We start from the raw sequence: 14,970 nt of genomic DNA on the forward strand, positions 1-14,970 counted from the left end.
TCCTGCTCTATGAAACCTTGGAAATGGGGGAGACGAGGGATGAGAGTCTCTGATTTACTGGCTATGGTAACTGTGCGTTCATAAAAAATATTATGCGAATAGCGGAGACAATGAATAAAAAAAATTTGGGATCTTTTTGACGACTAGTTATGCTTTACGTAGGTTTATTTACTTTTTTTGTCACTTTCGATATACGGTTACTTACTTATTTTTTCTGACTCGGAAAAGAGGAAAAATGGTAACTTAGTCCACCAAAACAATTTTACACACCAACGCGCCCAAAGATAAATCTTGCGTTGCAACGTAGTTTTGACGTACTCACAAACGCATAAGAAAAATACAAATTCACGCATTAGACGCGAAACATGACATGATTTCACGTGATTCGTCAGCATTTAACCTTCGTGCTTCTATCATGCATGCATATGCTACACCTATAGTATACGCATACAGATTTATACATCTCTTATATAACTTAACTATATTAACTATCAGCTATACATATATATACACGATATCAAATTATGACGGATCAACATGTACATCCAACTATCGTCTGTGCGTGTGTGCTGTGCAACATGTACTGATGATCGTTGAACCGACCAAACGAGACGTACGTAGTTTACAGGTCGAAGCTGTGGCTGTTGAAATGGAAGACCGCGCCGCTCCTGCTCTTGGCCGCCCCCAAGCCGCCGCGGCGGAGGTTCCGCGCCCTGCACTCCCTCGCTACGCTCGTCTGCAGCCCCTGCGGTCCGCACACCAGCACGCCCACGTCCGCCGCGTCCCCGGCGCGCTCCGCGAACGCCGCGAACTCCGCTGAAATTAGTCCACAAACAAATCGGTCGGTCGTTTAATTCGCCCGGCCTCGCTGCAGTGATCAGCTTCAGTTCAGGGCCGTACGTGTGTGCTGTGCCTGTGCGTGAACAGTCAGTTACCTTCGAAGTTCGGCCGGCAGCCGTACCGGGTCGTCCGCAGGGCGGCGAGGCTGACGCTGGGAGCAGCGTCGTCGTCACCACCACCCGCCGCAGCCAAGGGGCCTGTCTGCTCGGCGCGCGGTGACTGAGAGGCGTCCCACTTGTCGTCCTCCAACCTCTGCTTCTCCGACAGATGCCACAGGAGGACCACGAGCCCGCCGGGTAGAGCGACGCCGGCAACCATGCACAGCATGAACAGGAGGCCCAGGTACCACCACGCCACCACGTTGTGCGGCTTCACGTAGTACACCTGCACCAGGGCGTACGCCAGGAGGAAGCCGAGCGTGGACGCCAGGAAGTACATGGCCGCCCAGAAGTTGTCCCCGGTGCCGACCAGCCCAGACATGGCTGTACCGTTCTTGACGAACATGCCAGGGACTTTCTGGTCGTCCCCGACGATGCCATCCTCCTACAGTTCCAAGTGTGGAACAGTGAGTTATTACTTCTTACAGTTGTGTATGAAAAAAGGAGAAGATTCTTTAAGAGCTGTTAACTGATGACTTGTTCTTAGTTCTTACCAAAGGAGGATGGGGTTCTTGAGTCACGAAGGCCTGGATATCCAGTTGCAACCTGTCCGAGACAGATGAGCTGATGGTCTGGGCATCAACGGCGGACAGCAGAGAAAGCTCCTTGGACTTCTTAACTGACCAAAGGACCAGCACGTTCTTGGGCATGCATTGCTTGCCCTCCTCGATCCTGTGGATTATGTCGCTCAAGATCGCCAAGAATGGCGATATTCCAATGCCTCCTGCGACCAAGACGAGATTCTCGTACCTGAACACGTATCAAACCGAAGTCATGAACTTAATATTTATCCAACGGCATCAACAGATCAACTAATGGTTAGGGAGAACTAGGATCAAAGTGAAAACTCACATCAAGTGGTAGGGTGATTCATGCCCATATGGGCCTTCCACGCAGGCTGTCATGCGCCCGCATTGCAGCTCAGAGTCACCCCCGTTCTTCTCCTGTACATCGGTGATGATGCTCCTCAGTTTTTCAGTCCACGTGCCGAGTACTTTTATGAGAACCGACATGTGGTATCTCCCATCCATGGGACTTGAAGATACACTGAACGGGTGCCACTGCAAGAACGATAGCTCGCGCACTTGAATGAAGATGAAACTCAAAGCATTGTAGTGGAGGCCTGTAGAACACAAGAGGCAATTGTTCAAGCCCTGAAGGAACCGCGACAACAGAAATGGAACAGTGATTAACGCAGAGCAAGGGGACTGGCTCTTTACTTGCTGGTTTTGAGAATACTAGCTCCACCGTCCCACACGGGCGGCAGGCGGCTGAAATGATGTCGACTTTGGCCCTTGATTGCCAGAACCTCAAAAAGCGGTCGAGCATGAAGAGGAACACAGCTCCGGCACAAATACTGAAGATGAAGTCACCAACATGAAACGCCAAGAACACGACGAAGACGACGTAGAGCTGGTGGGTGTAGAAGAAGAGCTCGAAGAACCTCTTCCTCACTGGGTGAAGTGATGTCACCCACATAAGTAGGCCGGCTGCCAAGCTGATCACACCAGGCAGGTTTGCTACTCCAATTTCCTTCCACTGTCTCAGCTATACAAAAACAAAAGCCAATATGGCTAGTTACTAGTGTTCTGAGATGCAGGACAAGTGTAGCAAGAAATATAATTACTATATGCCGTCAACCAAAAATTAAGTCATCTTTGATGACAGATCGAGAATAAGTCTAATTCAGTGTTTACACTCCAAATTTTTTCATTGTGTGGTTTATTAGACAGTGTTTTCCTTAATTGTCGCAAATCATTAGCCCTGAATGGCTCTAAATCACTTTGCACTTACTTCTTCACGGAGGCGCCCTTGCATGGACCATGAGATCACATAGAACAAGCCATGCAATGTAAATAGAGCCATCGTGAGATGCCCCAACCAGACGTGGTATCTTGTAGCATGCTCAAATGGAATATCGATAAGCCGTAAGAGAACCGAGCCTCGGGCGACTGGCAGGAAGAGGAAGAGCATGCAGAACAACCCAACCGCCCCTAAACGGAGGCCAATGACATCCAGTATCAATTCACTGCAAGAAAAAAATCCGTTGTTTAATTTTCAACATTGGTGTGTGTGAGTGAGGCAACACAACTTCTGCAGTGATTGCCTATGAGGCTAAATCTACAGTACTGCAGACACGAAGAATTTGGTTGTGCAAGAATCATAACAAGGTAGATTAGACAGTATTGTAATGCAAATAACTTCATAGAGGATCATTACATTGATGAACTACTATCTGTGCATCTTTTCCACAACTTAAGCAGTAGTGCTAACACTGCAGACTGCAGTTGACTCCTAAAAAACACTAACACTGCAGTAGATATAAAATCATGTATCATCTACATAAAGACAGCCATGGGATTACATTAACTTCCACGGAAAGTCGAACTTAGAATCTGAGTGGTGCTATTCAAACCACCTACCCAACTCAGCTAGAGGCCCTCTCGATTTACTTGGTGTGCATAACACTGTTATATTCTAAATAAATGAGTTACACTGTTGACTTTGCAGGGTTTCAATCAAACAGTCCTTCGTTATAGAACATACCTCTCAGTCATTGATGGGATATCAAATTTCGAGACAAGGCTCACAGCTTCCACGGCATAATAGGTCATTGAGTAGACAACAAAAACTATAAACAAGACAATTCCGATGAACTCAACTGCAGAGACAACTCCAAAGGGGCCGTCTACAAGAACAGGGAAAGTCCAGAGCCTGAAACTCAGTGAGCGCAGCTTCCTTTTCCTGGCGCGCAAGTAAAAGTAGAGATGAATACTAGAATAGTGTACATGAACCGGAAGCAGGAGCAGGAAATCTATGTAAAAATTATGCAAGGTTCTGCTCTGAATTCAAAATGTTCATATCATCCTGAACTTGCAGTGTTCGAATCTGAACCTATTGCGCTGTGTTGGTTTTGTAGCCATAAATAGCCTCCAAATAATTGGACTAAACATGCCTAGTCTAGTTCAAGTTATCGAAACCATTCGAGTACTATAATAGATACAGTATAAAATAGTCAACATGTGCGACTCTGAACTTTCAGTGCCAGTTGGTCACCCTCTCAGAAGTAAACTACTGGCCCTGTTTGGGAACAAAGTTTTTGAAAACTACAGTTTTTGAAATACTATACTATACTTTAGTTATGACAATACCGTAGTTTATAATACCGCAGTTTTGAAAACTGAGGTCCAGAGCTAAGTTTAGAATGCCTTAAAACAACTATAGTATTTGCAATACTTCAGTTTTGAAAACAGAGATTTTACCCAGCTTGCCAAACACCATTATGTATATAATACTGCAGTATTTGAGAATACTGCAGTATTCTTCCAAAACTGCAGAAAAACTTTGTTCCCAAGCACCCCTAAACTACTCAAGTTCCCATAATTCTGGAACGAGTCTTCTAAATTCTGAAAACTAGAAGACAAAGGGGGAAAAAAACTTACTCCACCACATGCTCACTCGGGAAGAAGGAGATGTACACATATGCGAGAAGCGCAATGATCAGAATTGGCGCGCTGAAGGTCAGGAAAATACCCCCTGCAAGAATTTACGAACAAGAAGAAAAGGGGGAAAGAATCCCAGTCAATCTAACCTGCGTTAATTTCAGACGGGTGTGAAAAGGAGGAGAGCAAAATTGCTCCACGGGGGCGTACCGGCGATGCCGAACATGGAGTCCCTGGTGAGCCCGACCCACTTCCTGAACACGGCCTGCACGGGCTTGGTCGGGTAGAGGAAGATCCCCGCGGCCCAGGTGAGGAACACCGCCCACATCAGGAACTTGAGCACGGTCCTAGCCAGCGACGGCAGCGCGGCAGCCGACGGCGCCGGCGCCGAGGACGAGTCCTTGGCACCGCAGGCATTGCCGACGCCGGTCTGTCGTTGCTGCAGGAGCGGCTCCCGTTCGTGGGCCATGGCCAGGACCAGGAGAAGGAAAGCGGAAGCGCGAGAGAGAATCTAGGGGCCCGGGAAGCCTGCACTAGCTTGTCTAAGCCCTGCCGCCTTTATACGGCTAGGTATAGGTGCTCGTCTCGTCTCCGACGGCGATGGGGGTGGTCGAGGAGCGCCGAGGGCGCGCAAAGAGATGCCATTGTCAGGTGGTTGCATCGTTGCTGAGCTGAGTGGCGCGGTGCCAGTGAGCCACACAACCAACGTGTGCTTCTGAAGGCTTCGCCCGTGCGATTATGCAAGAACGTTATTCACAGGTGAAAGTTGCGAAAGGAAAAAAAAGGCCCATCATAGATACAAATCTGACACCTAGACTAACGTCACAATCAACCAGCACGTTGCCAGAAAATAAATAAATAACCAAACTAGGTTCCATTTCCTTAGCTTCCTCATACTTGTATGTAGAAAAAACATTGGATGTTTGTTTTAAAAAATAAATGCGGATTTAACAAATATTTTAAAAATAGAAAAATATCCGTAAGACATGATAACCGATGAAAATATGAACCACTCTATATAACGCTTAAAGTTCCAAGAATTTAAGGCCTCGTTTGACAGCGGTCCATGATTCTTTAGCTCCGAGAGCTAATTCTCTAAAATAGTGATTCCAAATAATTATGAAGTAGAAGTGAATCTATTTAGCGAAAACTGTTTGGCAAATTATGTATGAAGTGATTCCTGGGGGGTTGGAGTATGGGGAGCAGGTTAGGAGCAGCGGGAAGCGGGTTTTTTTTGCTCCCACTCTCTTGTACAAAATGGTGACTATATTCACTTCACTCTCACCATAGAGCAACTCAGTTTTTAGCGGTTTAGCTTCCTAGAAGTGATTCTCGCTAGGAACAGAGCAGTGGGAGCTCTGTCAAACGCCCCCTAATGGTCTAGGCTGATTTTAACATCGGTAGAAAGTAGAAACCAACTAATGGTGTGGGTGTGCCGCTGGTCGGTACTAATTAGTGTAGCTCTAATGTGGATCAGTTCGGTCGATCTATTGGTACGCCTATCAATCGATCGGTCTAGTTAGTATCGATTGCAGTTAGTATTGACTAGAACTACCTCATGATTAGTTCATGCTATTTTAACCATTTGAAGTTCATTTTTTTTAAAAAAGCTAAAAATCACAGAATCCACTCTATAAATAGATGTGGATGTTTGAGTTCATTTACACCTCACTCTCCAATTCGCTTATCTTCCTTTAACCTTCCACTCTCTATTTAATATGGATCTTAGGTAGAGTCCAAACTTTGAAACCTTCACCTACTTGCTCAACAACCAATTTCCACAATGTCCTCACACCTCTACCGATGTGGGACATGTCTTCTTCGATGACCTTGGGAGGATGTTTCTACCTGTACCTGTTACCTGAGTCCACAACCTCTATTTTTATATCATATTCTTCTATGTATCCCTTCTGACATTACATGGATGCTCCTCATCCTCCCAATAAAAATTCTACCATCGGCATTTCTCCTCTCCTACTGAAGATTCTACCATCGATGCTTCTCCTCCATCACATTTCACTTATCCATACTCGTATAGATACCCATATGATGCTCCTCTATATGGATTGTATGGTGCTCCTCCCTCGTTCTCTCCCCTGTTTGGTGCTTCTCCCCCATACAATGCTCATCCTTCAATTCATCCTTTTGCATGCACAATAGTGCCCCAACCAGAGACAACGATGCCGCTCTGAACCAGTCTGCTTACTCCGGTGCTTATCAGTTCCAATGGCAAATGGATTAAACAAAGACAGAGGACAAAGACAAAGCAGAAAATGTTGGTAAGTATACATATATATATATATGTATATATTTTATAAATTTGACATATTATTTTAGATCAACAATATTTTTTAAGTTCATATATTTATAGGTCCACATGTGGCTACTGCACTATATCGTCCCTATTGATGGCAATGACAAGAAGGGATCAACCTTTTAGGGCCAAATAACTAGCCCCTATAACTCCACCACATAAAGTCATCATCACCGTGCCCCCAAGGAGCTGAAATATCAATGGTCCACGAACAATAAAAGGATAACCATCTTCAATGATATCTACAACCGCTTTTACGTGGCTCGGTCGATTGGAGCAGAAGACGCTATGTTACTTGAAGCGGCTAAGAAGAGCTTCTGTAACAAGCCTAACAAAACTAATTTCAAGCTGGACATATGTGGCGCGCTCTTTGTCGTCAGCATAAGTGAAAGAGAAATGTGCCCTTGGGGCATTTCCAGTTGTTTTGGTGATTAAATACTCAACACATCACTATAAACTAACTCTCCTCTTATGAGCAAGAGCACATGTGTTTAGAAAGCAAATTGAAGCAATCAAAATAAGAAAAAGCACTTTTGGTCTTGAAATTGGGCATATTACAAACCTCTATGAATCAAAGATATAAAGGTATGTTTCTAGCCCTTAGTCATTTGTTTTAGGTGCTAACAATGTTCATCTAAGTGCTAGGGAACTTCTCAAGTCGAGCCAAAATGGAGCGAAGAAGTTTGGCTAAGTTTGGCCAAACTTGGGCTAGTTTGGGCCTCACTGGACGGTCGCCCGAGACGCCCTCGGATGAGTCAGAAATGTGCTACTCATCCGAGGTTGGTCTCGAGCAAATCATGATCATCAGAGCTTTGGTCAGCCGATCCGCTTCGCAGAGTTGGTCGGCAGAGTTAGTCACCTTTCGGAGCATCGCCCGAGATGCCCTCGGGCGAGTCGAAAATGTGATTCTCGTCTAGACTTGGCCTCAGGTGAGTCGTGATTGCATCGGGCGGTTGGCCTCTGGTGAGTCGTGACTGTGTCGGGCGGTTGGCCGTGGGCGAGCCGTGATTGCGTCTCCTGTCGAGGTTGGCCTCGAGCAAGTCATGACTGCGTCGGTCGATTGGCCTTGGGCGAGTCGTGACTGCGTCTGGCGGTTGGCCTCGAGCGAGTCGTGACTGTGTCAGGCAGTTAGCCTCGGGTGAGTCGTGACTGCGTCGAGCGGTTGGCCTCGAGCGAGTCGTGACTGCATCTCCCGTATGGGGTTCATCTTGGGCGAGTCGTGACTATGTTTGCTGCCCGGGGTTGGCCTCGGGCGAGTCATGACTTAGGTCCCTCATGCCTTGTTCGGTGCCCATCCAAGATGGAAAGTGACCAATCAGTGATTCTCCGACCGTTGTAATGTGCATTGTCTGTTGCACACCCAGATAGGGAAGGTTGATTGCTTCCCAAATGAAGAACCAACAGCTCCTAGACTCCCTGGGCTATAAAAGGGACCCTAGGCGCATGGAGCAGGTACCCAAGCATACTTTGAGCACACTACAACTCTGAGACTCCACGACCACACCTCTGAAGTGTTCTAGAGAAATTTGAGTGCATTTCTTGAGTCATTACTCTGTCGTTTCGTTGTTGCTCTCTCTTCTTCACATTTGTGCGTGTTGTTGCTGTGTTGTGCTGTTGTGTGCGTATTCTATTCTCTCCCTTACCCTTGTTTTGATTGTGATCACTTGTGTAAGGCGTGAGAGACTCCAAATTGCGGAGATTCCTCACAATCGGGATATTCTAAAACATTAGGAAGAACTAAGATACTCAAGTTTGGTCTTTGGATCACTTGAGAGAGGTTGAGTGCAACCCTCGTTCATTGGGACGACACAACGTGAGTAGGCAAGCATATTATGCTTGACCGAACCACGGAATAAAATTGTCATGTCTCTTGTGCCATTTACATTATTGCAATCTTTATCTCTTCTTTGTTCCAATTCTTCACTTGTGATATTGCTCTAAATCTAAATTAAATCTTGATAGAGCAATCAAGTGAAAGGAACTTCTCTCTACTCTCAAACTTGGTTCTAATTCCCTCTAACTCACATTTTAGCCCAAGTTTGTGTTGGTTTGAGTTAAGTTTTGCAGGATCACCTATTCACCCCCTCTACGTGCTCTCAATAAGTGGTGTGTGAAGCATGGTGACGATGACTCGAGTGACAGGAGCAAAAGATTTTGTCTTAAATTAGATGTGATTATAGCTACGCGTTATAGAAAAGTGTAGGTGCACCCATGCTCTATTGGTTGCGATAGGGCAAGAGCTCAACGGACCAACAACAAGTAGTAGTGAGTCCCCAGTCATAGAGAAAGAGATGTTAAAAAGTTACACAAGACGTCAAGGATATGATCTCGGTCCGTGGGGCCCATCAGTCAGCGAGTACACTGGGGAAAAGGCCTCTAGCAACTAGGGTCCACTAATCAGTCGGAGAAGATAGGTAACGCCTACCCTAGAAGAACCTACCCCCGGACGAACCCCGCGGCACCAAGCCCAGGGTCGAGCGTGGTGAAACCTGACAGAGGGCTAGGCGTGACAAAGGAAAACCACTCGAGTGGATCCCACGCCTGGCCCAAGACCGACCCATCATAAATAACCGGTCGCATTAACTGTGCCTGTCATCGAGACACAGCGGGGACACCGGTCTGCCTCCTATTCATGACCTACGAACCCCTCGGGCCGCAGAGCACTCATGGCTTATGAGCCCCTCGATTGCAGTACATTTATGGCCCATGCGTCCCCTAGCCAGCGGCACACTCATAACCTATCAAGACTAGGACTGAGTGCATAGGCCGCTGGCAGGGCGCAACACGATGAGCCGCACCGAGCCCCAGGCTACGAAGGCCAGGGGTTGGCGTAGCTAGAATGATGGCGCTCAGGGCCCACACTGCCCACGTCGTCTGCAATAAAGAATACGAGATAACCAGGTGATACCAAGCACACGTGGCTTTACCCCATGGCAGAACGCCCGATTTTACAATCACCCGGCGGCTCCTTCCCAAGGAAGCCACCACGGGCCGACCCCCACTTCTTAGCCTATAAAAGGAGGAGGTTGGCCACCAGACACAAGAGGTTCTTTTCCTCCAGAGTGCTCTCGGATGCAAGGACAGATCCCAGACTAGACGATGCCCAGAAGACCGATGAACAGGAGGAGGCCAAGACTTAGCTAGGACTCCACCTTGTAACCACCTTCACCATGAATAAGAGAATTGAGAGCCTCTCTTCCCTATCTCACCTGCCTATAACCCATACTACGAGCTTTGATCATCAATAGTGTTGGTAGCGCAAGCTGCCGGTGACTGGATGTAGGGACATTCTGGCCGAACTAGTATAAATCTTGTGCCCACCACGCACACCGTCTGGAGCCCGGAATGTGCACAATAAATTTACTTGTCAGGGTGAGGTTTGAAACACCGACAGTTGACGTGCCAGGTAGGAGCCTTCCACGTTCCCGACAAAGCTCTTCAAGCTGTGGATGGCCAACCGCGATGCAAATCGTCTTCCCAAAATGACGATCTATTTCGAGAGCCTTGATTTATCCTTCGACGGCGAAGGCAAAACGGTCAGGGCTTTGGAAGCCCGACCTCCTCCTCTAAGGAACCTCGGCACGACTGTGAGCGTCAGCAATGCCCCCCACATCGACTACACCCTCGGAGCAGCCATCCGCTTCGGGGACCTCGATTTTGATATCAACCAGGAGGGCAATACAATTGGAGTAGTGCCCGCCCGACCTCCTCTGCTCGAGAACCCCTACACGGTCTCTAAGGCCTTAGGTGGCCTCAGCCTCGCCTCGCTCGAGCGATGTGAGAGGCGCAAGCCAGCCCCGCCTTCCGAGGCCGACGAAATAAGACAAAAGATTGTGATCCATATGAGACCAAACCAATCATATGACGATCTGTCGGCTTTCTTCACATCCTACGCGAAGCTTTCCGAGTTGTATGACGTGGAGGCGACGTCCTACTACGGTGGCTCTAGCAGCATCCCCGCCGCCTTCCCACCTCAGCTGCGCCACGCCCGGCGCTGATCGCCGCCCTAGTGGCCCATGGCCATCCCCCACCTCCGATGACTTGGAGTTTGTAGGAATGGTTGCCGGCGGTGGGGACCTCTTCTTCGACACACTCTGCACGAACTAGGACTCGGATCTGAGTCCCCCTGAGAGCAGCGAGGAAGAACCCTCCTGCGACAAGGAGAACAAAGATCACCTAGGCTGCTATGCCCCCATCAGCATGACAAGCAAAGTAGGGCACTATGCGTGGTAGGACACGGGGGGGTGTCATCAGATTTAATGCTTCCAATGAGAGTTCATCATAGATGCCCGACCAGAGCGAATCCATGCCCCGTCTATGAACCCTTCGAGCAAACAGCGGATAAAACATATTTGCAAAATCCTTCTTGAGAGTCTAGTGCAGAATAGCGGCCATAAAAGCTCATCTAATCCAAGTGACGACGGTCGTCCCACACACCCTGTCATCAGCAACATTGTTCGAATAGCGAACCATCTTTTAACCACAAGTTTGTTTAAAAAGAAAAGCGCCCTTGAGGCGCCGGTGAGCACAGGTGTTCACAAGAAGCTGGATGAGGCGCTAGCAGAAAGGAATGACATCTCTTTCTCTCGTAGTCATCATGAAGGGGTGGGTCCACCTTGACTCCCCCTAGGTGGGATGTTACCGAGAAGAGAGGTGCCTAGCTTTTAGGTGAAGTGCTCCACGGCCTTCACCATGCCGGCAAAGTCTAAAATGCTCCAAGCGTCAGTAGCCTTTGCTTAGGTCTTCCAGCTTGATCCCCCTTCATAGTGAGAGAACACGGCGGCAAAGGCCTCATAGATCCCTTGCTGAAAGGATTCCTTCTCAAGCTCTCAGAACCGTTCAGCGAGGCCTTGAAGGCAGGAGACGAGCGACTCAGACCCGAGTGAAGGAGGTGCTCCGAAGGGCCCACGAATGGCGCTCATCACCTCCGACAGAAGATGCTTCTCCTTCTCCGACTCCTCTAGGTGGCTTTGCACCTCGACGAAGTTCCCCTCGACAACATCGAATCTCCCCTGAATGGCTGGTCGAATGAAACATAGGCCATGAGAGGGGGTAGCGGGAAGTGGACGCCTAGCTCTAATGAAAATTATTGAAAGGTGTTATCTTATAGAGAGGCCAGGAGTTTCTCCTCCTTCTTAGTTCGACAACCCATCTCCTCCTCCAAGGCCATGGCTCGGGCCTTAGTGACCTCCTTCCCTTGCTCCAGGATGCAGAGGCAAGAGTCCTTTTTCACATTCTCAAGACGTGCAAAGGCCACCAATTATGCATCTATCCTTGCTATCCCGACCAAGGCATCATAGCGCTTTGAATCAACACGGTGCGGGTGTGGGCTTCAACGGCCTCGATTTTTGCTGCCAGAACATCACTAGCGTAACGCTCCCATGCCCGTTTGGTCGAGAAGAAGGCAGGACCAGCCCACCAGCGTCCCTGCGAGCAACTAAAAATGCAAAAATCGGACAATGAGTCGATTAGCAATAACAACATTTCCCTCACCAAGCCATCTGCATGCGGCTTACCATCAGCTTTTGGCACATGGTCGAAAGCCAATCAAGACCGCCTCGCAATGCCTTCTCAGTCGCATCGTTCTCTTCATTTAGCTCCCTGCATAGGGCCAGGGGTCGTCGCTATTTGCAGAGTAGTCTGGAGCGAGCTGCATGCCCGACCACCAAGGCCTGATAGCACGGTCTAGGGCTTCCCGTGAACAAGGAGGGACATTGTCCCCCCATGGAGCCGGAACCTCCACTGTGCCTACGAAGGCAGCCCATGAATTCACAACAAAAAAAGAAAAAAGGAGACCATCAGTCGCCCTCACTGAATCCACGAAAGGGTCGCTTGGAAATGTCAAGAGAAACTAACCTAGGGCATCGGCCCCGGTGCCACCCTGCGGAAGCGTCGCTAAGGAGGAACTTGATGGTGCAGTCGCTCCTCTACCCTCACCGATGGTAGACATCATTCTCCTCTTCTTGGAAAACACTTTCCTAACGTGCGACATGAAAGCAGCAGGTTAAGAGAAGTTGCTGGGGAAAAGGAAGAAGGGATCAGGAGTTGTGGCACACCAAAAACAAAAAGGGGGGAATCAGACGGCGGGGCCGGCAAGGCCCCCACCTAGTAGCCGTGTCTCGACGAACCTTTGCCCTCTGAAAGGCAACTGTGTGGAGCGTCGACCCCGCCACCTGCTTCAGAGGCGAGCACGACTGGACCCAGAGGTATGATGACCGGGACCATGGACGAGCCCGAGCCAGAAGAGCTTGCCACACAAGCAGCCCCCGGCGACCGTCTGGTTGGGGGATCGATGGATGGAGGGACGGGGGCCACCAAAGCCATTGCCCCGGAGAATAGGGTGGGGAGTTTCTGGAAGTCGGCCTCCTCCATGACAAGAAAGACACCTGTTGCCCCGCTAGGAAAAAACGAAATGGAATCAGCCATTGACACATCCATGAGGCATCAGGAGTGGCCCAAAGCTCAGAGCCCGCGCTCGCATCATCATCATCATCTTCATCGTCTTCATCTTCATCAGTTGAATCGGTCTCGGCATCGCGGTCCCTGTGCATCTGGCGCTCGTCCCTACGTTGTTTATTCTCCACCCTATTTTTTTGTCCCTCTGCTGCTGCTCCGCCCACGTGCAAGTCACCTCCTTCTCCGCCATGCTTTTTGGCAAGGGATCGAGGTCGTCCCGCAGCACCGGAGAGGAGGGCTGGAAGATGGAAGAAGGAGGTTGGAGGGCACAGAACCAACAAGGAACAAGAAGAAAGGGAAGTGAAATCAAGCGAACTCACAAGCTCCATGAAGCCTGGCTCAGGACGCATTGGAGGGCAACCTGGAATCGAGAAAACATATGGGATGACGGCTCCATCCGCGCCTTTGCAAAATTCCATGGCCTCCATGAGCTAGCGAGCGATCTCCGCGTCGCTGGGGGCAGAGCGCTCAGCCGAATGCCCACTAGAGGAGCCTCGACGATCATCTTGAACAGTGGTAGTCGCTTGGCCTTGAGAGGAGCCACCCCTCGGTAGAGGTAGTTCCCGATCACACCCCCAACATGACCCCACGACCACGAAGAACCGACACCGCAACAATGGCCCCATCCATCATTTTCTTCCCATCCTTCGGGACGCCTCATACCCAGCTTTTAGGGGCCTCCAGGGGCACCCCAGGAAGGAAGGCTGGAAGGCCATGACCGGTGGCGGATGGAGCCTCGTGGTTGCTCAAATAGAACCACTGGCCATGCCAGCCTTTTTTGGATGAGCATAGTCGCAACGGGATGAACCCCTTGGATCGTGCCCCTCTCAGGTGGATGGTCGCTGTCAGAGAGGAAATCTCCGGCCGGGTGGCGGAGTGCACCCGCCCTAAATCCTAAGATGAGGAGGGGCCTAAGCGTTTTGCTTGTTAGTTGGAAAATGGGAAGAACACAAGAACACACAAGGATTTAGAGTGGTTCAGGCCGCCGGAGCGTAACACCCTACTCCACTGTGTGATGTATTGCTTGAGAGCTTGTATGAACTTGTGAGCGTCTGAGTGAGCCTAAAATTGGGTCTATCTTGTAACGTCGCATGCCTCCCCTTTTATAGCTAAAGGGGGCATGCACAAAGGTATTGGGTCCCAACATGTGGGCACAGGGACATAAAGAATATAACACTTGGAGCTACAAATGTTTGCCGCTGGGGCAATCTTCTCGTGCCCTGACGCCCGAGATCTGTGTATCCTCGGCGTGCAGGGGAAGCTTCTCGTATAAGGGATGATGAGTATAGTGCATCGCATGGCACGGGCGCACTGTTTGGCGACAGACTGGACAGGCGCGCCGTCTGCTGGATGACCCTGACGCCGTCTATCAGCGGAGTGGACAGGAAGCATTAAATGCTTGAGGGGGCACATCTTCTATCAGCGTGCTGGCAGACGACGCGTCCTCTCCACAATAAATGCAGAGACTGCGCGGCTTTAGGGACCTTACGTCAGGCTTCGCCCGTTGGCTTATGTCACGGGCCACAAGCCACACGGCAGCAGCGGGTCTCCGCCTGAGCGGGGAGCGCAGGGCAGGGCCTGGACACGTGCCATCACCGGACCTTTACTCATGTCGGGTTTCCCTCCGACCCGGGACCTTGTTGTGGTCCGGACCTTACTCGGGGGGACCCGGGGCCCATCTGAGGGACACTGCATGCCTTCTTGGGAGTCCCGTACTTGTATGTACAGGGGTACGGTGTCCCTCTGTGGGGGTCCGGAC

The 14,970-nt window shown here is 49.6% G+C and overlaps 1 protein-coding gene across 1 annotated transcript; it reads right to left on the minus strand.

Moving 5' to 3' along the window:
• Window positions 1–366: 366 nt before the first annotated feature.
• On the minus strand, window positions 367–4,965 carry LOC100281526 (uncharacterized). The gene is made up of 9 exons (NM_001368024.1): window positions 4,652–4,965; window positions 4,442–4,535; window positions 3,546–3,743; window positions 2,793–3,027; window positions 2,219–2,546; window positions 1,851–2,121; window positions 1,493–1,748; window positions 936–1,383; window positions 367–816 (listed from the first exon to the last, which is right to left on the minus strand). Exons 1-9 carry the CDS (start codon window positions 4,908–4,910, stop codon window positions 623–625), a joined length of 2,283 nt encoding a protein of 760 aa, NP_001354953.1. The 5' UTR covers window positions 4,911–4,965; the 3' UTR covers window positions 367–622.
• Between the last annotated feature and the right edge of the window lie 10,005 nt (window positions 4,966–14,970).

The sequence above is a fragment of the Zea mays genome, chromosome 2, assembly GCF_902167145.1.
Source record: "Zea mays cultivar B73 chromosome 2, Zm-B73-REFERENCE-NAM-5.0, whole genome shotgun sequence".
NCBI classification, from domain to species: Eukaryota; Viridiplantae; Streptophyta; class Magnoliopsida; order Poales; family Poaceae; genus Zea; species Zea mays.

Bases quoted from the DNA above. Each gene is read 5' to 3' on its own strand.
- LOC100281526 (NM_001368024.1), bottom strand. From the start codon at position 4,910: ATGGCCCACGAACGGGAGCCGCTCCTGCAGCAACGACAGACCGGCGTC. The intron at 3,028-3,545 runs GTATGTTCTATA...TTTTTCTTGCAG, and splicing joins ATCCCATCAATGACTGAGAG to TGAATTGATACTGGATGTCA. The intron at 1,384-1,492 runs GTAAGAACTAAG...TTGGAACTGTAG, and splicing joins AAGAACCCCATCCTCCTTTG to GAGGATGGCATCGTCGGGGA.